At 40.4% G+C, this 23,613-nt stretch overlaps 1 protein-coding gene across 17 annotated transcripts in view; it reads right to left on the bottom strand.

Moving 5' to 3' along the window:
• Positions 1–23,613, bottom strand: part of dmd (dystrophin) — a 243,449-nt gene that overhangs the window by 57,866 nt on the left and 161,970 nt on the right. For 11 of the 17 annotated variants that reach the window (XM_072440238.1, XM_072440244.1, XM_072440234.1 and 8 more), the window contains 10 exons: positions 23,059–23,176; positions 22,108–22,319; positions 20,277–20,431; positions 20,009–20,198; positions 17,029–17,201; positions 16,406–16,562; positions 14,293–14,404; positions 11,823–12,091; positions 7,903–8,049; positions 2,851–2,913 (listed from right to left, as the gene is read on the bottom strand). In XM_072440238.1, the coding sequence (XP_072296339.1) occupies positions 2,851–2,913; positions 7,903–8,049; positions 11,823–12,091; positions 14,293–14,404; positions 16,406–16,562; positions 17,029–17,201; positions 20,009–20,198; positions 20,277–20,431; positions 22,108–22,319; positions 23,059–23,176 (1,596 nt within the window). The remainder of the gene's footprint in view (positions 1–2,850; positions 2,914–7,902; positions 8,050–11,822; positions 12,092–14,292; positions 14,405–16,405; positions 16,563–17,028; positions 17,202–20,008; positions 20,199–20,276; positions 20,432–22,107; positions 22,320–23,058; positions 23,177–23,613) is intronic. The other 6 variants (XM_072440239.1, XM_072440246.1, XM_072440245.1 and 3 more) reach the window with 1 other exon arrangement.

Genomic DNA, 23,613 nt, shown 5'->3' with positions numbered 1-23,613 from the left:
CCAAACCATCACACCAGAAAAGTTACATAGTGCACATTTTAAATTGAATATTCTGGGTAGGACCTATTTAGGTTTGAGTCAGTTATGCGTGATGCGGATAGATTTTTTTTTTTTACTGATAATAAAGTAATCTTAGATGAACCTTAATAACCTGAAAGTGAATATGACAGGTCAGACTACACATTTCATTAAAACAAAGTGACCCTGAATATAGTATATTCAAGATTTTACTTTGGACAATTTTGGTGACGTTTATGATATTACTTCATGTTTGGACATGAGCAGAAGATGTGACTCAAGGTCGTTCCGTAACTGTTACCTAGCAACCATATTGTTAAAAAGGGACAACAATCTATATACATTACACAATAGTTATTTTTGACTCAAACTAATACCTGATATCACCTTTATTTCTTTTTAATTATTGTTTAAACTGTCAGAAAATGTGTCCGTCTTCATTGTCTCTATATTTTGAACTGTTAGAACCCCATTCTACTTCCAGTAATTTTAACTTTTATTTTTCAGTCAAACGGCAAATTGACAGATAAAGAAAAGCATGATTATATGCACGTCAAATTAGGGGAGGTTGTACTACATGCTTAATACAATTTAGATGAAAACACAGGAGGGTTTGTGTCAACTTCACAATGAATGGTTGTGCCTGGAATGTATAAATTATTTTCTACATAGACTTGAGTTGCAGTTGTAGTCCCCACCCACCACAGACAGAAGATCAATACATAGTAGGAGTAGAGCAAAGCTAAGACGACAGATGGCGCCTCAAATTGAGATTAATTGTGAAATTTACAGAGCGACAGTGAACTAACCAGAAGGCTTTCCCATTACTATACAATAAAGACTTTTTCATAATCTAATAACGATGAAGCAAAGCACAACACACTGTCAGGAAACAATTATTCGAAAGCCACAAGAGAACTCAACACATGCATTTCTCCGGTAATAAATTGGTTTATAATGTGATGTCGCGAATACACAGGGAGGCTGCTTGCGTCACGGAGAGCAGTGGGATATGGAAAAAACAGGCGGAAAACGACAAAAAACGGGCAGATGGGTTCCGAGGAGGGGGGAGGACGAAGGATGGGGGGGTGGCAGAAATACAAGTGCGTCGTGGGTAATTGAATTTGTAGTGAGGGAATTAGCTAGTACGGAATGAGCTGTCTGAAGAGATGGAGAAGGGATAACTGCGCCAAATCATCTACACCTCATGTACAACTATATATGAGTCAACACATTACTTAAAGATGTACGCTGTAACTGTTCTGGTTAACGGTCACATTGATTTTAAGTTTCTACGTTTGTCGGGGCACATTTTACTCCGTATTGTTTTCTAAGGTGCTGTTCAAACTGCCATTGAAATCCATAGAGCAGAGCTTCTCAAAGTATGGGTAGCACCCGTTTGGGGGGGCACAGGGCCGTACCAAAGGGTGCGCGAGACCTTTGCACACATCACGCGTGACAGACATGTTTTGAGCAACAGATAAACTACACAGTGTTAATCTCTAAATATGAGAAAGCAGTGGCTCATTCTGCATCTGTGCCCCTCACACGTTTGCCGAGGGTTTAGAACGAGTCACAGCTTTGGCCTCATGCACAGTATATGCTCCCTTTTCGCTCCCTCCACTTTTTGAGTCTTGCTCCCCTTCTAACCGCTCATTTGGTGATATACCGCATATCTGAAGAATATGTGTGCATTGGTTTCCTTTCCACTTTGATCCCGCGTGCTTTTTGTGTTAAATGCGAAACCTAAATGCAGCGGTATGAGTCAGCTCAGTGCAGAAAGCAGTCTGTGTGTGACATCGTGGACCCGCGTTGGTAGAAGTGATCCACAGTGACGAGAACTAACGTGAGTGCGTCCTCTCCTGGGGTGCACCAGAAAAAGTTTGAGAAGCCCTGCCATAAAGTGATGGAATGTGATCTGGCCCATTTTAATCTAACGTGAGATTGGGTATAATGTGTCCCCAGGGTTCTGATGAAGCACTTGGAGGAAGTTAATTCTTCATCATTGAAGTCTAAATGGATATTGGCTTGTGTTTTACAGGAAGAGTGTGGAACTTAAAAATCTAAATGGGCCACATGTGAAGTATAATAGACGGCTCATCTTACTTAGGTCTACAAAGGAGCGGTGAATACTGCAGCCATTTAGTTTTCCTTTAAGACCAAATTCAGTTCATTCTAGAGAAAAATAAATAACCCACAAGGTAAAAAAGTACATGATTTGCAAAGGAAATCTACATGGTAATAAATATGTCTTACTAGACCATCTAATGTCAATTTTTTGTCAGTATAATGAATGAATGTACATGTTTGTGATAGACATAACACATTTTAATGCCAGGTTTGAACAGGGCCTTAGCCACTATTTGCTACAACCAGCTTCTTTTTGTCACACTAAACATTTTCCACTGCACTTAATCACTGTACTTGTCCATAAAATCCCATATCACAGATCTTTTCTGGTGACAAATGCTTCCTTGCTGTGGTGAAGACATTTATCAAAAGCTCTGATTAGATTTGCCTTTCTAATCTGATGCATAATTCACACTATAAAAGACAGCCTAAAGCAAGGGGCTATGACTTTAGATTGGCACCATATTTTATGTAATTCCAATGATGTCCAATGATCTGATGTTACCAGGCAGTGCACAGAATTCGGATTGGCATGTGGACATCTATTACCGACACATTTTTGCTCCGGGCAGTAAATCCTTCAAAACTCAAAGCAATTTTTGTGTTGAGCAATTTGATTAACATCCCAACAATAAGATGAAATGAAACTACTGTCCTAACTTCAACATACAGTCCAATGTGACATGAACAGTTGAAAATTACCTTGCAAACCGCCTCACTCACTCCGTTCCTGCACGAGTTGTTTTTGCCTGTATCCACGGGAACCTAATTAGGAGTTGTACAAATGAGAGGAGTGCGATTGTTGAGGAGGAATTTATCGTAATTTACTGGGAGTGCACTGTGCCACCGAGGAACAGCCAATCAGATTTGACCTTTCGGGGCGCACAGTGACCCGGGAACAGGTACAGCTTCAACTCACCCACGCACACACGCGCACTCACACTCACACGCACACGCACGCACGCACGCACACACTCACACACACACACGCACACACACACACACACACGCACACACACACACGGTTGACTGTCTTTGTACTTAAGACAATTGGAGGAGGTTTAGAATCATTCTGTAATATTTGCCCCTTCAACCTCGATGGGCTCTTAACATTGTGATAAGCAAAGATCAACCAATCAATAGGATAATCATTTTATGTGAAGTTTGTATTTATGAATTTCAGCTTCCTGTTTATAGGCAACATTTTGAGGACTTTTCACCATTCAAAGATACATTTGATTTTGTTCAATTGTTGTTGCTGTAGCAACAATGCAAGATTTTCATTCCTTTGACGCTCATGGACACAGATGTCCAACATCAGCTATTAAAAGTACAAGGAAACATTTAAGCATTGTAAGTTGGCCATACCAACTTTTAACTTTTAAGGCCAAATCTCGTCAGGATGCGCTTAGATAGTACTTGGACAATAAAACATTAGAACACCAGGGGCCGCAGTGGGGCAGTAGTGCACTCTGTCGTTGTGCCCCTGGGCAAGACATTTCACCCATCACTGTTCACATCAATCTGGCATGTTCATTAACATGCACTGTCCCGACCAAATCATAATGATTATAATAATAGTACTATGGCTACCCCAAATAAATTGTCTGTTTGCTGTAACCTGAGTCAACATTTTTCAAGTGGGTCGGACGGTAGGCAAATTCTTATTATTTTTACATTGAAGGCAAGAAAAAAAGATCCAAATTTTGTCATTTTTTGAGTCGGAGTGACCACCAGGGGTCAGGCTTCAACAGTCAATGACGGAAAACGTCTCTATCAACCCAATCGGGAGACTAAATCTCACAATTTTAAGATATTTCAATCGATTCAATTTCAACCTTTTGTACGCCGCTATCCTTTATTTTGGTAGCGAAGGCGAGCGGGGGGAACATGCGGGGGACACGGGCGCCGCCATGTTTGTTGTGATGACGCTGCTGGGCGTGTTTCAATCCCAGAATGCATTTGCGTAAGTCAAATTTCACACACCGACAGAGGGTGACATTACTATGGACACGTCAGTGGCGCCGACGTAAGTAAACTAATTTATAAAAGGCAATATGACGACTCCTACGCGCATCCTGTTTAATTACAGACACATGTGGAGGACTGAAAATGAAGTCGCGCATGCGGTGCGCAGTGCGTCATCAGTCCTTTGAGATGAAAGTCAGATTTACCAGCGTGATAAAAATATTCGACACGGTGGTTCAGGAAAGACCGGTCGGTGAGTCGGCGAAATAATTGAAAAATAAAAGATTTTGACGTTTTTTCAGCAAAATGCTCTCATAGCAGGTCGGTCGGGTTACGGCAAACAGACATATTATTTTGCTCAGCCTAAAAATAATAAAAAATAAAATAAAAAAAAATTGTCACCAACAATTTTAATGCAAAATAATATTCATACTTAACTTTGAAAATTGTGTAAATTAATAAATGGTAAAAAAGTTACTAGTAACTAAGCATGCACTGCAAAGTAACTGCTTTTAATAATACTATTACTAATTAATACTCATCATATTTAATAAACTATTTGCTCAATTAAGTGTTACAGAATAAAAAGCAAATCTTTTTACATTTCATTTTTACGCAGTGAACAGGAGCTTTGTTATAGAGTGACATAATTTGAATGAAAAGAAAGACAGAAAATGTCAAAATCATAAGTATCCCCAAGTTTACACCTACAGTGTCTTCACCTTGTTACAGGTAAGCTTGTGCCTGTATGTGTACAAGCCACCATCTGCTCCGCTGCAAACTTCAGAGGGTCCGGCCGTCTGTCCCATTACCCAGGGGCCCATCTCCTCCCAGGACCCCCCATCCTACCCCCCTGCTTTAGCTGTGCACCCTGGCAGCTGATTGGCTGTATGTGTCAGCACCGTTCACCATCACTGTCCCTGTTCCAACATGGACGTCACCAGGTTTATCAAAAGTGATTAAGGCAAACCATGTGTAGCCTCTGATACTGCCAAACTGAGGAGGCTTTTCATTTGGGTCATTTTAGATTTTTGTTAATAGGCGCCCACACACTCACAAGCAGCTACAAAAAAGCAGTTAGCAAGGCATCTTTATTAGACAGTAAGAATAAATGGACATAAACATGACCAAGGGGGCAAAAAAGGTCAAGACAGAATATTGCTAAATGATAGATAACATTTTAAGTTATTTCATGAAATTAAGATAAATATGAAGAAATAGTTTGGCTGGATGTTGTTTCATCTATAATTTGGTGTTTCCATGCTGAAAAACGAATTATGTAAGATTGAATTAGATACAATGATTAAAACTGTGTTTCAGAGGTTTTGCTAGACATACGTAATTCTTTGTGACCCAGTTTGTCAAAAATCTGTCATGTGCTAATTTTATCCGATACAAGCAGGCCATCTGGGGCTTTTTAAAGACAAAAAACATTCTTGCTATTTCTTTGTTACAGATGTAAAGTAGGAATTTATATTTGTATTTCCTCCTTTAAGACTCCTCCCTGTATTCCTGCACAGACACATGCACAAGCCTGTTTGTCCGTCTCCTCCTCTCCTCCAATGTCACACTCCTCTCTACTTCATCTTGTATAAACTAGTGGTTAAGAAACATAATGCAGTAAAGCGGTAGAGTATTTAGTGCTTTAACACATCTACATATGTGTATCTGCAGCGCGCACCAACACGTGCACGACACATGAAGGCGCCCTCTCGTGCTGCAGCCACACTCCGCACTGTTCGTTGTGTTTTTACGCCCGTTATGCTGCACGTTTCTTGTGTCAGAACAACCGCTGCATTAATAGGCTGAATTCTGATGGCGCTCTGAGGAAATTCTGGTTTTAGTGCAGTCTCGGCACAATACGTCCAAGGAAACAGAGGCTTGTTCAAGTTTTGTTGATAATCTATATAAAACTTAAGTCAATAGTTTTATCAAAGTGAAGGACTGTCTTCTATTTGTTAGAGCTGAAAAATGACGGTGAATTCTCGTTGAATATTCATACTTGTTTAGTCCCAAATGCAGACTTGATTACTCTCCAACATGGCTTTCCACATGAGAGATGTGCGAAAAGCCTTACCTTTGAGGATCTATTCAGGGCTGAAACTGTATCTTTATATTAAGTTTTATCCAGGGGGCCAATTTATACCCAAAGAAATTTCAGGGAGGGTTGTGACTGCTCAATGCGTAAAAATAGGATATATAAATATAATATGTATATATATTATATTAGATATAATTATGATAATACTCTTATTGTAATCAATAATAAAACAATACTATTATTTTAAACAATATAACAATCATTTTCTATTTCTATATCATTGTTATATATATATATATATATATATATATATATATATATATATATATATATATATATATATATATATATATATATATATATATATTTATTATTATAAAAATGCAATTTAAACCATACTAGAATTAAAATTAGTCACTTGAGTGAAGAGTAATGAATGCTAGTGAAAGCCACTAATAAACCTACTATGTGGTGGTTGGTTCTGTTCCCTCTAACATCCACAGTATGATTTCCCTGCTCAGCACAAGCTCCACCGCCAGAGCACATGGAGCACACTGATGCACTGTTGCCACTGAAATGCCCACACAGACTGGACCAAGCGCCACTATTCGGACCCATTTTGTTGTGTCGCGTCTGTAAAACCTGCTCATTGTGCAAGGAACAACCTTCAGCCTCTGGTCCACAGACAGAACGAACACTCGCTGTAAACTTTAGAGGAGAGACAGTGCAAGCAGAGACAGAAAGCCCCATCACAGTGTGGGGAAAACTGACGTGCTCAAACTCCTAGCCTCTCCTCTCCTGTTTACTCAGCTCTCTCTTAGTTTAGCGATGATAAACAGCTAAAACACCAGTTTAATCCCCCGTCAGGTTGTGTTAAAACAATTTCAAAAGCAGAGAGGTGAGAATGTCAGTCTGTAGGGGAGAGTTACTGGAGCAGTAAATGTACCGCACATACGGGCTGAACCAAGTGAACAAAAGGAGGTTTATGATTTATTTCCGAAACATAGAATATGCAAATTTTTCAATAACAAATAACAATTATGAGATTTGTTTTACAATTTTAATGCATGTTTGACACTGTGAGAAAGTAGGGGTCGCCAATCAACTTTTTGCAGTATCGGATTTTAAAACCCAGTACATAGAAACTTGTTTTCCACTCACTCTCCCAGAATGGAACCAACTACCAGCAGAGGTAGTTTTAAGTCCAACTTTGCCTTTAAATTTGGCTGGCAATACCTTCCTCTCATTGAGTTTGCCGATTAATCGACAAGAACCAGAACCCGTTTCAATCCTGGTTTAGCACCCCTTAAATGCTGTATATACGTTACAACTTTATGTCATGGGTTTTGAGTTTATAGAGTAGTTTTTGAGCGTATTAAGACCCACTTTTATTCTCTGGCTTTTGACACTGTATGAGTTGTGTGGTCCTCTGTTTTTTTTTTTTTTATATATGCCTATTTGTTAATTTTATTGTTTTTTTTTTACAATGTGGTTATCATTTTTATTTTATTTAGTTTTTTTAAGGTTTTGGTTTATGGTGTTCATTTACTGTGTTAACTATTATTTCACTGTGTACAGCACTTTGGAAACACATAATGTCAATGCAATATAATGATAAGATCCTGCGTCCACTTTCTTACTGTCTATAACACATGGTCACAGATATTACAGTTATAAGATAAGTTAACCTCGTCCACTCCACCATGCATACAGTAGTTAAACGTGTACAATTGTAGTGGCGGTACCTGGAGAAGTTCCCAGCGGGTGTTCAGTTCCTCGATGCGTTCACGGTTGCTAGGAGACAGCTGGATGTCATGCGGTTGGAACGTGGATGCCAGATGGTTCATATGTTTTACATCATTTTCTATAGGAGCGATTTCTTCCTGAAACTCCTGTAAACACACATTAGTGCACACAGTGATTTCACAATGGAGAAGAAAGACTGACAATATTGATCAGAAATTGATCAGAATCAAAATCAGAAAAGGTTTATTGCCATTGCCAAGGAACAAAATAATGATTGTACCTATGCAGATTATTGAGAGGATTATATAGGATTACTTGAAAAATCCCATAAATCATTCATAATGTGTAGATGACCTTCAATGAGTAAATATGAAGAGATTAGTCTAAAACACACATAATTAAATAATGATTATATGCTCAGATTAAAGCCTGACAAATCAATAATGGCTTCTGATTAGAGTGTACTGTATATTGATCTATTTTACAAATTAGGGGTATCAAAGAAATTAAATGGTTTTGATGACAATAAAACACTCTTTTATGGATAAAATAATGTAATTTCAAACACAAAATAATTGCCAGCACGATGAATTTAAGCAATTTTTGTGAGTTCACAAACTCACAAGCTGATCTGTTTGCAGTTCCCACCAGTGGTTTAACATGGCGGGACTGGAACCAGTCAGAGCAGCATTGGAGTTTGGGCGGAATTCAAAACAACCGAATCAAAACAAACATGGCGGCTGTGACGGCCGTACTTCGGCCAATTTAAAGAGAAATAAGGACTATTTTGTTTATAAAAATGTGCACACTTTGTACATTTTTAGATGAGAAGGTTGACTGCTTTTCTGAACACTGGATTTAACACAATTTAGATTTTTCTGCTTCTTCCGCTGCAACGATTTCACCAATCACCGTGAAATATTTTTTTAAACGCACCGACAGCTTTTGGCGAAAGCCTTTCCAGATTGATTCATGTGTGACATCAATCTGGCAATCTTCTGATATACAGTGCATCCGGAAAGTCGTCACTTTTTCCACATTTTGTTATGTCTTATTGCAAAATTGCCTCAAAACTCAACAAACAATATCCCATAGTGACAACATGAAAGAAGGTTGTTTGAATGCTGTGCAAATGTATTAAGAAAATACTTTGTTGAAGCACCTTGACGGTCTCAAGTATTTTTGAGTACAGTGATCCCTCGCTATAACGCGGTTCACTTTTCACGGACTCGCTGCTTCACGGATTTGCATCATGCATTGTGTTCTGCATTCTGATTGGCTAAACAGTCTCTCCACGTCTTCTCTACCTGTGTGTCAATAACGTTATGGATTAATATGTACACGTACTTAAAACAGCTTGCCAAATTGAGGTTTGCGAGGCCGGTGAGAGCGGCGCGTGTGAGCTGCGTGAGAGGCCGGTGAGAGCGGCGCGTGTGAGCTGCGTGAGAGGCCCGTGAGAGCGGCGCGTGTGAGCTGCGTGAGAGGCCGGTGAGAGCGGCGCGTGTGAGCTGCGTGAGAGGCCGGTGAGAGCGGCGCGTGTGAGCTGCGTGAGAGGCCGGTGAGAGCGGCGCGTGTGAGCTGCGTGAGAGGCCGGTGAGAGCGGCGCGTGTGAGCTGCGTGAGAGGCCGGTGAGAGCGGCGCGTGTGAGCTGCGTGAGAGGCCGGTGAGAGCGGCGCGTGTGAGCTGCGTGAGAGGCCGGTGAGAGCGGCGCGTGTGAGCTGCGTGAGAGGCCGGTGAGAGCGGCGCGTGTGAGCTGCGTGAGAGGCCGGTGAGAGCGGCGCGTGTGAGCTGCGTGAGAGGCCGGTGAGAGCGGCGCGTGTGAGCTGCGTGAGAGGCCGGTGAGAGCGGCGCGTGTGAGCTGCGTGAGAGGCCGGTGAGAGCGGCGCGTGAGAGCGGCGCGTGTGAGCTGCGTGAGAGGCCGGTGAGAGTGGCGCGTGTGAGCTGCGTGAGAGGCCAGTGAGAGCGGCGCGTGTGAGTTGCGTGAGAGGCCGGTGAGAGCGGCGCGTGTGAGCTGCGTGAGAGGCCGGTGAGAGCGGCGCGTGTGAGCTGCGTGAGAGGCCGGTGAGAGCGGCGCGTGAGAGCGGCGCGTGTGAGCTGCGTGAGAGGCCGGTGAGAGCGGCGCGTGTGAGTTGCGTGAGAGGCCGGTGAGAGCGGCGCGTGTGAGCTGCGTGAGAGGCCGGTGAGAGCGGCGCGTGTGAGCTGCGTGAGAGGCCGGTGAGAGCGGCGCCGCGCGTGAGCTTCAATGTTTTATGGAGTATTTCATTGTATAATAACTGTAAAAAAATAAAGGTTTCTACTTCACGGATTTCGCCTATCGCGGGTTCTTTTTGGAACGTAACCCCCGCGATAAACGAGGGTTCACTGTATAATGCTACAAGCCTGCTACACCCAGGTGTGTGTACTTTCCCCTATTTGTCTTTGCAGAACCTCTCAAGCTCCATCAGGTTGGATGGTGAGCATCGGTTCACAGCCATTTTTAGATCTCTCCAGAGATTGGGTTAAAGTCTGGACTCTGGCTGGGCCGTTACGTTATCTCTGACATAATGTCAATCATATTGGTGCAATATTCTCTGCCCATATAACTGCTGTAAATAAGAGTATTACTTTTGTTACTATTATTACTTTTTAAAAAACGTTTTATTGACAATATAAGAGCTTTTATAAGAGCTTTTCTATTAAGAGTGTTTCTATAAGTTATCTGTTCTTTTACTTCTGTACCTACTTGTGTTGCAACAGTGGAATTTCCCCATTGTGTGGACAAATAAAGGCTTATCTTATCTTATCCTGGCTGTGTGCTTAGGATCTTTTCTTGTTGGAAGATGGACCTTTGCCCCAGTCTGAGGTCCAGAGGCTCTGGAGCAGGTTTTCATCAAGGATGTCTGCGTACACTGCTGCATTCATCTTTCTGCTGATCCTGACTTGTCTCCCCGTCCCTGCTGCTGAAAAACGTTCCCACAGCATGATGCTGCTCGCACCATGGTTTACTGTAGGGAAGGTACTGGCCAGGTGATGAGCGGAGCCAGGTTTCCTCCAGACATGATGTTTGCTATTCAAGCCAAAGAGTTCAATCTTTGTTTCATTATACCAGGGAATTTTGTTTCTCATGGTCTGGGAGTCCTTCAGGTGCCTTTTTGCTAACTCCAGGCTGTGATGTGCCTTTCACTGAGGAGTGTCTTCTGTCTGGCCACTCTAGCATACAGGCCTGATTGGAGTGCTGCTAAGATAGTTCTTCTGGAAGGTTCTTCTCTCCACACATACACACTGGCGATCTGTGATCATCGGGTTCTTGGTCACCTCCCTGACTAAGGCCCTTGTCTCCCGATTGCTCAGTTTGGCCGGGCAGCCAGCTCATTCACGATGCTCGCTACTGTGCTCATAGGAACCTTCAATGCTGCAGAAATGTTTCTGTACCCTTCCCCAGATCTGTGACAAGCCTGTTTCGGAGGTCTACAGAAAATTCTTAGAACTTACCTGTTAACTGTGGACCTTATATAGACAGGTGTGTGCTTTCCCAAACATGTCCAAACAAATTATTTTACCACCGGCTGACCTCAATCAAGTGCTTTTTTGTTTTTACATTTTTTAATAACTTTGCAAAGTTTTATAACAACCTTCTTTCAAGTTGTCATTATAGGCTATTGATTAAGGCAAATTATGAATTGAATCATCTTTTAAATAAGGCTGTAACATGACAAATTCATTCAAAGAACTATTCAGGGAAGGTCAACTTTTATGTGATTTATTTTAGAATCTATAAATGTTTCCCCAAAAGCGCTCTTAAAACAGTGCGCTTTCTCAACTGTAACTGGATTGACAGTGATTCATTTTTTTTATTCGGGAAACATCATCGGGCTGCTCTGAATCCTAAAAAAAGAAGAAGCATCGGGCGTGTCAAATCCCATATTGGCTGATATCTAACCTTGACCCTCTCGATGTGCTCGGGCAATGAGTCCAGCACCAGGTCTCCTACGGGCTCCCAGGCGTCGCGCACCATCTCTGCCTGCCTCAGCTGCCCGTCCAGCAGGTCCTGGGCCTCCTGGAGCTCCATCAGACGGTCCAGGGCCAACTCCAGCCTCCTCTGCCACTCTGCCGCGTCCACACACAGCCGGTCCCATCGGTTTGTCACGTCATCTGCCTCTTTGCGCAGGACCCGGCCCACGTGCTGTGCTCGCTCCTCCGGGCTGATATCTGCGAAAAGATATATAAAGAGGAGGAAAAATAGGTTTGTGACGCAAGATGAAGAGCTGGTAGACTTGTTTTTTTGAGATGGGACGCGTAAATATGAGATAAGGCACAACACATTCAGCTGCGCCTCCCTGATAAGATAGAGGGGATTTCGGCTTTGTTTTTGTTTGTTGTAATGAAACGTAGATTTATTACAGAATATAACAATGGAAGTAAGTTTGGAGTCTTGCAATGGAGAATATACAGTTTATAGATTCAATGATAGCTTCCATGCTGTTTCAGTACAATTTGCTTATTCTTCAAAGTCAAACCTTTACGCCTCAACAATAAAATGTATAGAAATGATGAGTCAGCTATATAAAATGTCAAACTTTGAAAGAATAGTCAAAAAAAAAAATCATATTGGTCTTAGACGTATTTTTTTTAACAGAAAATACTAATGGAAAAAAAAAAACGCTGCTTTTATGTATATTCTTTGGTTTACATACACTGTCCAAAATCTAAACTCTGAATTAAAAAATGTCCACTACTTAAAAATCAAGCCTCAAATTGATCCAGTAAGTGCTATCATTAGCCACTGTGAAAATATTTATATAAGAGCCCACTCAAAGATGACAGTGCTTCCTTTTCATTAACACATCATGACTGAATTTAAGAGTTTTCGTTCTGTTTCTCAGTGGTCAGGACAACAGTTCAATGGGTTTAACTGATGCCGGTAATATTGAGTGTAACCAGGCTGCTGCAAGCACGGTCTGTCTATGTGCATGAGCGAGTTAACCTCCATTAACTTAACATTACTGGGCTGTAACTAAGGTGCAGAGTTCAGAATGTGGCTCACGAGACAAGCTAATGGGGGACAACTGTCTGTGGAGGAGACATACGTTGACTCTTTGCATGAGGACTAGTCAAATAGTAGTGATTAAAAATGACACTATATTATTAATGCAGTGTTTTGCTTGATTAACTGATTCTAAATGGCAGCAACAAGGTATGTCAAGAGTTTTTTTTAAGTAGTAGGAGCAAAGGATTCATGCTTTGATCAAGCCTAGCAAGTAAAGCATATGGCTTTTTAAAGCAAGGAGGGCAACTCTATCATAGCATAGTAAAACCTATTTTTTTAAATATTACTTTAAAATGTTCTTATTTTAGTGTCCACAGGTGCGCTCCAGGGGAATTGTGGCTGATTACGAGACGCAGGACCAACACAGTCATGACCTGCTCTGGATGTGCACTTCTGTCTCGAGGCGCATTGGCCCAATGTCAAAAGATAGCGCTGGAGCTTACAGTAGGGCTATGAGGCAGGCTTAATTAAACCTTTCCTTGTGCACCAAAATGACAACACAGAGATGTGAGTATCCAACCCAACAAGCAAGTCAGATCAACCCATCAGTATCAAATTATTCAAAACTATGTGACAATTTTTGTTATAAAGATATAGCACTTTTTCTATATACACAAAGACCCATATCTCTGAAATATTGTTTACTTATTTGTATTCAATTGAATTAAAGTATTAAATGAATATTGCACAGGTGTGCCCTAGGCTGGGCATAATTAATGGGCACTCTATGTTCGGTTTTGCATTATTTCAGTATCTGGTGTGACCAACAAAATGGCAGCCGAAGTTGCTGGATATTGACAGCAACTGGACCAATAAGTGTCAAGTCCAGTGAGTGTGCTGGTCATGCAAGAACAGGGATGTTTTCAGCTTCCAGGAATTGTGTGCCGATCCATCAACATGGGGCCATGCATTATCATGCTGCAACAGGAGCTTATGGTTGTGGATGAATGGCACAACAATGTCACTCATTGAGCATGTTTGGGATGCTCTGGATTGGTGTATTTGATATTGTGTTCCAGCTTCTGCCAATATCCAGAAACTTTAGCAGCTTATAGATAGCTCTATGATTTGATGCTGATTTGTGAACAATATTTGAGATAAATGGGTCTTTTATGTATACAGACAAAGTTTAGCTTATGAAAAATGGAGTAAAAAGAAAATGGTTGCATTCAGTGTATTTTGAGAATCGTACCATCCCTAACGTCTATATATCTTTTTGTTCTGTCTATGATGTAATGCTACTGACCTCTGTTCCAAGAAAAAAATATCCAACATAAATATGTCCTGAACAAAGGCTAAATTAGTATCCATGTTATTTTACTTCTCTATTGATTGCTTGTTGCAAATTCTTAGTTAGCATTACCTCTCTGTTCAGGAGATGGAGTTTCTCTAGGCAACTCTGACAGAAACATTCCAACATCGTCCAGTGCCTTGGTCACCACTGGCTCCTTTGCCCTCATGTCTCTTCTGAAGCCCTGAAAGAAACATATTACACATTACATAGGAAGAATAACAAACATCTTCCTTATTAATACATCCCACTAAAAGCTTTCCCTAATGCATTGCAGGACCCCATCACTTTCGTTTTAATTCATCAACTGACCAAAGCGTGCAGCCAATCACATCTCCCAATTTGCCCTCTCCTTTAAAATAGCACACACGAAATGGGTTTTTGATTTAACCTGTGCGGCAGACTTTAATTTGCATAATGTCTGTCCCAGAGATCACAAATGGACATGTTTTTTGAGAAACTGCACAGCTTTTGTTCAAAAAGTGAATGGATTTTTTCGAGCCGGGAATATTTAATTGAGGAAGTCATTATTTTTAGACGTCTGCTAAACAAGTGTGTCTTTATGCAAGTTAGTCTGTGCCGCTTTGGTTCATTTCCTTGCCTCGTCTTTTTAATTCAAACTCTTTCAATCCAGTATATAAAAATGCAAATCAGGATTGCATCATCTGACAGTTACTTTTCCCTGGAGTTTCTGGTATACTCAGAGTTCTCACATTTTGTTCATGCTTTATTTTCTACTTTGGTTTATAAAGTGTCTCAAATCAATGGTAGTCTCTACTTGGACAGACTCAATCAATGGAAATGTCCTTGATCCAAATTTGACCAAAAATACAAATTTGGTCTCAAAGATTACAAATAAAATCAATCAGTCGCCACTAAATATCTTTGTTATCTACTATTTATTTTTATGGACAGGCAGGTGGCACCACAAGGCCAAGTTATAGGTCATATCTGTGGAAAAGCAACCCTGCTCACATTAAGAGTAATCTATTTTTTAGCCATAGAAATACCTGTAATTGAACAAATGCAAGCTAGATAGGATTAATGCCATATTGGATTGGAACATTTGAGGCAAAGCAATATTATCTCCATGTACACAAGCATGTAATGGAACCCTCGACCAGAAAAGTACATGAAACACCTTTAAATATGAACATAAGTTTGTCTAACACCATCCTAGTTTCCATTCTACTGTTCTGTAGGCAGTTCTCAGGACGACCACTAGGGGTTATGTCATATTTTGAGCACATACTGTGTTGTTTCTACTGTATATTGTCCCGTGCATCAGTGTAAACAGGTGGTTAATACCTCTGCCTCACAGCAAATACAGGTCCTGGGGCTATGGTTTTTTTCTACCACTTAAATCATTCCCAACCTTGGGATTCTCAGGGTGTATGAAGGGGTTCTTGAAGAATAGGTCAGCAGGAGAGGGACGAAGGACGTTTGGGTCCCCAATGTATCCACGGGTAAAATAGGGGTCAATGGGAGAAAAAGGTTGGGAACCACTGACTTAAATCATATACAATAGATCCCTCTGGGGCTTGGACTTCCACGGAATATTTTAAATCCCAGTGGAATTTTCCTAGATAAACAAAGGCTAATTGTTTAACATCTTTTAGTCTGATGCTACAAAACAAAACCACAACTGCTAGCTATAAACAGGAACTTTAAACATTCATAATGCTTGTTCTTAAATGGTTGAACTGTTGCACAGTCCCTTTAGTAAGTACATTTCCCATTCTTTTTTCCCATTGACTTTTTGAAAGGCACGGTGGAGGCTAACCTTCTATGTCGTAAGTAATGTCCATAACCTGGGTGTTTTCAGTCCAAAAACATATTTAAAGCTTTAAAGATTTTTTGATTATTGCTGTTTCAGAAACATAAAAATCAATACAATTAAAGGCCTTCTAGTCATTATTAACCTCATAGCTAATTATCCCCCATCACGCTCTTAAACTTTTAATATGATTTGTTTTATGATATTTTTCCTATGGTCTATGGGGAAATGAGTGGGTAATTCACTTCCAGTACCTAAAGTGGGCGGTCGCTCCACACATAAGCCATTCTGTGAGTCATATGTTAGAGATATAGTGAGAAACCAAAATCACATTACCAGCCTCACATAATTTACTGACTATTATTTCACATTGATGCATTTTTTGTATATAGACAAAGATAAAGGTACCCTGTGTGTTTCAAGCTGGGCCTGCACAGCTGGGACGTCGCCCCCTACAGGCGGCTCCTGCTCCAGCTGCTGGTTCTTTATCCGCAGCCAGTTGAGGAGCTCCTGCAGCGACATGTGCAGCCTCTTCCAGGGGGCCATCTCCGAGTCCAAGTGAGCCCTGGAACAGATACGGCACAGTATGCAATATCTCTGAATACCAGATTGATTTATGTGGCAAAGTGGTACAGCACATCTAAATTAAAAGTGTATTTACCCAACCTAAACCATTCAGTTAAAAGACTACACAAACCAGTTGCATATACTTCTTACATGCACAACTTATTCAAATTTGGTGGTTAGCGTGTAGCTTAGTCCGTCTCACCCACTCATGATCTTTCTTTTATATTCACAAGTATATGAAGGGTGTGGGCTCTGTCTGTTGTTTTGCTTCTCCCATTAGCTGTATATCTACCACCTCATATAAAGTCAATATGCAGGAAACAATCATGTAAGCAATGAAGCAAAGCATGACTCCAGGTATTTTATTCACATGGAATCAATCAACTTAATAGCATGGTTAAAGGTTAGCTTGTATATTCTTTAAATGGCAACAAATGTCACTGATAATATATATTTATATTGACCTCATGCTAAGCGTCTTGCTGCGGAGTTCGTTCCATCTTTCGCTCATGTCGTTTAGCGTTCTCCTGAGCAGAGCCGAGTCCTCGCTGTCTCCCATCGACAACAAAATCCTCTGTCCATTCTCATCCAGAGAGTGGTACATCTCCGTGTGTCCATCAATTTCTGCCTCCAGGTCCTGCCAACACACAAGCAGTAGTTATATACCTGAATTTATTGTAATAGCAGAATATTTTTCTCGCAGCTTGGTTGGAGTGCTCGGTAATGGGATAGGGATTCTAAAAGCAGCCTCTACCAGCTCCAGGAATGGGCTATAATGCAGAGCTTAATGCACCATGAGTGAAACCTTTTGTAGCGCAAAAATGTCAAAATGTTTTTTTTTTTTTACAGCATGGCATCGGCAGGAAACTTCAGCACAGTGGTCCAAAACGTTTTTTCCTGGAGACAAGCCATTACTGATGCTCTTAAGAAAGCAGGAGGCAGTGGAGAATTGGGCAAACCTATGTGTCAAAGTAATTATGGTGTGACTGGGAAGCGATGTGCATCAGAAATGCAGGCATTCTTTAAATGTCGTTAGTGCTAAAGACATAGGCATATAAATGTCAAACTATGTATACTAATTAATCACTGCACTCAAAACCATATGGATAATTTAAAAGCAGTGCTATTTAATACAGAGGTCAATAGGAAATAATATCACAGTTTGGTTTTGGAGTGAGAATTCAACACACTATGTGCAAGTCTGACAACAGAAAATACTAAATGTTAAAGGTGGTATGGAAGATTTTTTTCAGCAATTTTTTTTATCATATTTCCTTGTGGCGTGGATAAATCATTTGTCCTGCCACGTATCAATCATAAAACGCACCTACCGCTCTCCTGCAGCCGCGTGAGGCTCGTCCCCACGTTTCCGCGTGCCTAAGCGTATGGATCTATCATAATATAGTTCCCTCAGTGTACGGGGCAAAATTAAGACGGAGAAAGACAGTTCGAGCTGACGCAGAAGTGGACAGAAATCTACGGGAGACGAGCGATGCGATGCGATCCGTTGCGCTAATAAACAAACGCACGTGTGTGTTGTATCGGTCCGCACGGGGGAGTGCGCATGCGCACTTCCGCCTGCGTTCTCAAATCGCCGAAAAATCGTCCATACCGCCTTTAATAGAAAAAACATGCCAACCAAAACACTCCTTTTGTACTGATGCAATACAACTAGTCTCTTACACTAGACTCAAATCAAAATGTTAACATCAATACAGCCACTTAAAAACAATGACCATCCAAAGTGTGACTAAGCTTTCGCCGTTACGATCACAGTAATATCAGAGTTCATGATTCTAAAACTGGTTAAGTTAGTGCAATACCCCAAAATAAACAAAATATAGTAATAGTAGCAGTAGTAGTAGTAATAATTAACCTGAACATTGTAGACCCTCTTCCACCACATCTTCAAAATAGTCAGTAACGCATCATCTATTGCTTCTTGTAGTCCTGCTGAGCAACAGTGTTCTGAATGCGTAAGTATCTATGAATGCCCTCTTTCGACCGGGGATTGTGAAATGACCTATGGGAGGGACTAGACCATTTTACACAACTAGAATATTTGTGATAAAAAAAAATGTGGAGTCTACTCAAAAGCCATTACAGAACGATGAGAGTACACTTTCATAATTAAACCTTATCTTCGCGGAGTATATTGCAAGTGTGTATTTTTATGCATACTTTTAATTGGACACAGAAGACTATCTCGGGTTTGTATACAGTAGGCTCTTGTTTTGTGCCTTACAGTGTGGGCGCGGGGGTCACAGCGTGTTCCTTCCCCAACAAGCTTTCCCTTTTAACGCCCACCATTTTTGCTTTAGCTTGCCAGAAGACGGTCGGCCAATCAGACGGCTCAATGTTGCCGTGTCAGCATTCCTATCATGCCAGCCGAGGTGGGAAGTCAAATGAGGATTGCATGATTCAGACTGGGGCATTTAGAGGCCGCTGTGGTTAGGTCTAGACGAGAGTGGGTTGGGTATGTGCCTCAGGTGAAAAATAGGCAAGGTTTATTGTCTTGTATCTGTCAATTGAGCATAGAATGGAATATGAAAAAAGATGTTACTTTTCTTGTCTGCTTGTCTCTGTGGAGATGTTATTACTTTGCCTGGAATTTTCCACAGTATGGAAGTAGATTGTAATTTTAAATGTTTGGTTTAGTCGGAAAGTGTTTCCATGGTTTGCTCTTTGCAAAATGTATTTTATTTTTTATGTTCTTTTATAATATAAGCTCAACTCAAACCGTAACTAAAACCAAATCAAAGCAAATCACAAGCCAAAAATATTACATTTACAAATTTCCTTTCATTACCCCCCTGGGACCGTGGGTGTTACACGTGTTCAATACAGATGTTCATTAATGTTATGACTATTAAACGAAAAAATATAAGTGTGAAGTTTGGCTTTAGATCCATATATCCATCCCCAGTAATTAAAGAGGTGGGGAGATTTAATAGTAAGGTTGATGGTTCAAAATCCACGCTACTCTGTTCATTCTTTTGTTGTGCTCTAAAGCAAGACACTTGGCCAAACTTGCCTGTATAAGTGAAATGTATTTCATTGGCAAGCTCAAAGGCTATGGACCAAGTACAGCGGACCAGTGTATAAATAATGCATCAAATCTGTGTCAAAAATACCACATATTAAAACATAAATACTTGATTATGCATTATGTGTCCTGGTTTCCTTGTAATTATGACTGGAGGACTTTCCTTTGCATTACTGTTATGTCACACTGGTTACCATATACAGTACACAATATATGACGCGGTCTACATTTCCGCTTACGGTAAAAGTCTATGAAAAATTGTTTGGCCTTGTTCTCCTATACAGCATATACTTATGATGATGGTGCTTCATGAGTCAGTTGCAGTGATGTTGTAACCCCCCCACACACACACGGGCTATACACCAACAATATTACTGGCATAAAGAGCAGTTATATACCTTCCATTGGGCTAGCAGGTTTCTTGCTGCTTCTGGCTGCTCTTGAAGTCTCTCCTTGTTGGTAGCGTCGATAAGCACATTACAAGTGGTTTCTGCCTCCGTCAACCAGTTGAGGAACTTCTCCAAATCAAGGTAGAAAGTTTTCAATGTTTTTAGGCTCGGGCCAAGAGCTGCTTCTCTGTCTCCCAAACTAGAAACAAAACTACATTAGTTTTCTTGAAATATGTATATTTTTAAAGCAAGTTGTTTACTTTGATATTCATGTTACCGTTTGCCGATGTGCGTCCAGGCTGCGTTCATGTCATCGTTCATCTGTTTTACCAAGTGCGTGTCATCGTTGGCGTAAAGAGTGAGGAGTTTGTTGGCCAAAGCGTTGGTTTGCTCCACTGGGACCTGCCATTGCTGAATCTCTTTGGCTAACATCTAGAAAACACACATGAAGTATTACTGTACATTGATAGAGATATTGGATTTTTCAGAACATTGTATAATGAAAGAATGAAATATACTTGTTAGGCATAATTATCAATATAGTTGTCATGTTGCCCCGGTTCTTTTTATTCTTCACTGGCTTCCCGTTTCTTTTAGAATTGATTTTAAAAATGTACTTTCTGTTTTTAAAGCTCGAAATGGCCTGGCACTATTTTATTTGGCTTAGCTCCTGTTTGCTTGTAACCGAAGCAGGGCTCTAAGATCAAAAAATCAACTTCTACTGGACGTCCCCAGAGCCAGACTTAAACACTGGGGGATCGAGCCTTCTCTGTTGCTGGTTCCAGTCATGGCCCCCTGTCATGTGCGCCATCACAGATTTTAACCTTTTTAAATCTAGGCTAAAAACGCATTTATTCAGACTGGCTTTTAACTTTACTCTTTGATGTAATGACACTTTATTTTGTACAGTTCTTTTTAAATTTAGTTTTATGTTTTGTATTGCCTTGATTTTATTGTGAGGTCACTTTAAGTGTTGTAAAGGGCTCTATAATAAAATAAAGGTTGATTGATTGATTGATTGATTGATGTTAAGGAAACAATTACATAATGGCGTTAAGTAAATGTAACCAAAGAGTAAATATTGCACACACAAAAAATAAATACGTTAAAATGATTTGTTTCCTCTTTTGTTCTTAATGAGACATCTGTTCTTTCAAACCAAAATATTCTAAAATATTGTCGCTATAATAGTGTCACAGAGAGATTTCATTATGATTCAGTGACAATTTGTTTCATGAAGTGCACAATATTATGATTAATCGGTTCTTGGTTTGCATATTTCTTAAGATGCTAAAAATGAGCCCGTTTATTTTTGGACTGTGGGGGAGAGAACATGACGAACCACCATCTTGTCAAAAAATGAAAGTAGCTTTTTATGAAGTTATGGTTAGATGCTAAGACTTGTATTTCCATACTATACTTTATTCAGGCTTTGTAATGATCTTTCTGATACCGTTAAGCAGTTTGCCAATAACATATATAAACAACAAAAAACAAAACTTGCTCACATGGTGAAATTGTGTATCTATTTCCCACTGACGCCAACAGTGGGACACGAAGCATGTTGAAATAGCTAAAAAGCAGCACACCTACTTATCAGCTTGACCCTCACAGCTAGCTGCTTCGTAGTAGGGTAGTAGTAATTTCAGTACAAGCAAAAATACTCATGAATGACAAAAAATACTCCAGATATGTTTTACAGATTCCCATACTCTCCTGCTGACCCTATCAAGTCTTCCTGGCTCCTGTTAATCTGCCTATGTGACAGTTATTCTATTGTTACTGCATTTTAACCTTAAACGTTGTACTGATTGATTGATTGATTGATTGATTGATTGATTGATGGAAATGTTATATCTTTGCCTTGAATGTTCCACAGTATGGCATTAAACCTTTATGTTATAGGTGATGAATTCATGTTTTTGTTGTTGTATTTTTTACCTGTAAATTAATCATTTCAAGATAGATTGTATTAATGTAATTTTGTGGAAAATTCTCAGAAAAGCAATAATATATTCATGGAGACATGCAGGTGCTGGACTCCTCAACAGAGTTACATAGTGCAGCTCCAAAAAGTAAATATGGCAGAAAACGTATCTTAAAAATACCTTGAGCTCTGCATTTTGCCTCTCAACCTCATCCACGGTGTGCGTGATCTCCGGCAAAACGTCCAGTCGGTCACGAGCCAGCCGAATGACCTGGTCCGCGTCCCGTTTGGAGTCCAGCCAATCGGTGGAGTCCTGCAGCATGTTGTGGAGCTGCTTCACCCTGTCCGACACTTTGGTCTGACAATCCTCCCAGTGTGCCTGAAGCCTATCAACTGAAAGAAGACAAATATAGATTGAGTTTGTCCGCTAAAACTAAAGCTGCTGGAGTGTATTGCTGGTTTTCAGGTTATTCAAATGAGGTTACGGTCAAATTACTATTGGTGATTGGCAGATTTAGTCAATAATATAAATACCGGTAAACACAACTTATGTTCCAGATAGGGTATAAAGTAATATGTCTGCACGTTTATGGGATATTAATTTCACTAAACTCTGAATTGTTTTCAAAATCAAAAGGTTTCCCCCAAAAAAAGTTAGATTCTCCATTCTTTTGTCCTAATTTAGTATTTTGGTTAAGTCTTCAGACCACTATTAGGATGTTGGAACATTTGGACAACAAACATTTACATGCGTTTCATTTGAACTAGACTTACTGTGTCTAAGTGGAATAAATAAATAAATCACAATATTTATCATCATTCAGTCGATGAATCAGAACAATTCCAACTCCAAAGCACGTTTACCATGAATATTCTACCTCCCGATCCTCACATTAGAAGGCCAGGAGAGCCATCATACATAAATTACAATGTCATAAGCAAATAATATGCAGATTGGAGACCTGCTTGTTTTGGCAGGTAAATCACATTTGTCATTTAGCGCTCCATGTGTAGGCGTATTTTGACACAAATCATATGTTGCCATCAAGAATCTACAGATATTTCCCCACAGTAAAGGGATAATTGAATCCAAAAGGCACATAGATTTAACAAATGGGGAATTGTCACTTACTGCGTTCTGTGATGCCGTTGCGAGTGTCCTGATTGCTAGTTTTGTTTTTCAGGTTTTGGGCGGCAGTGACTTGCTTTTCCAATAGGGGGCGTCGCTGGTCTAGTTCTTGGAGAGAAACCTGAAAATTAACAAAAATTGTGACGAAATTAATTATCTCAACTTACATCTGGACTTAGTTTTAGAAAAAACTAAACGTTTCATCCAAGAGTCATTGTCAATCTGCGAATTTAGACCGGGAACTCAGATATTTATCCTGTTCTGTGGTAAAGGGCTTACCACCCCCCCCAATCAAGAAACATGAGTTGGAAGCCTTCTCAGAGCACATCAATGCAGTGGACCCACATATCAGGTTTACAAGAGAAGACGCCAAGGAGAATCGCTTGGCCTTTCTTGATTGTTCCACTATCAGAGGAGAGGATGGGAAGCTCCAAATAGAAGAATATAGGAAACCTACTCACACGGCTCAGTACCTGGTCTTTGGCTCTAATAACCTACTACAGCACAAGCTGGGTGTGATCAGAACTTTACAACACAGAGCCCAAGAGGTGTCCACCA

Source organism: Eucyclogobius newberryi, unplaced genomic scaffold, assembly GCF_026437365.1.
Source record: "Eucyclogobius newberryi isolate DKJ021-1_F unplaced genomic scaffold, fEucNew1.0.hap1 SCAF_117, whole genome shotgun sequence".
Classification (NCBI taxonomy): domain Eukaryota; kingdom Metazoa; phylum Chordata; class Actinopteri; order Gobiiformes; family Gobiidae; genus Eucyclogobius; species Eucyclogobius newberryi.
Note: the sequence above shows the minus strand (reverse complement) of the source record. Positions and strands in the feature narration are given on the sequence as shown.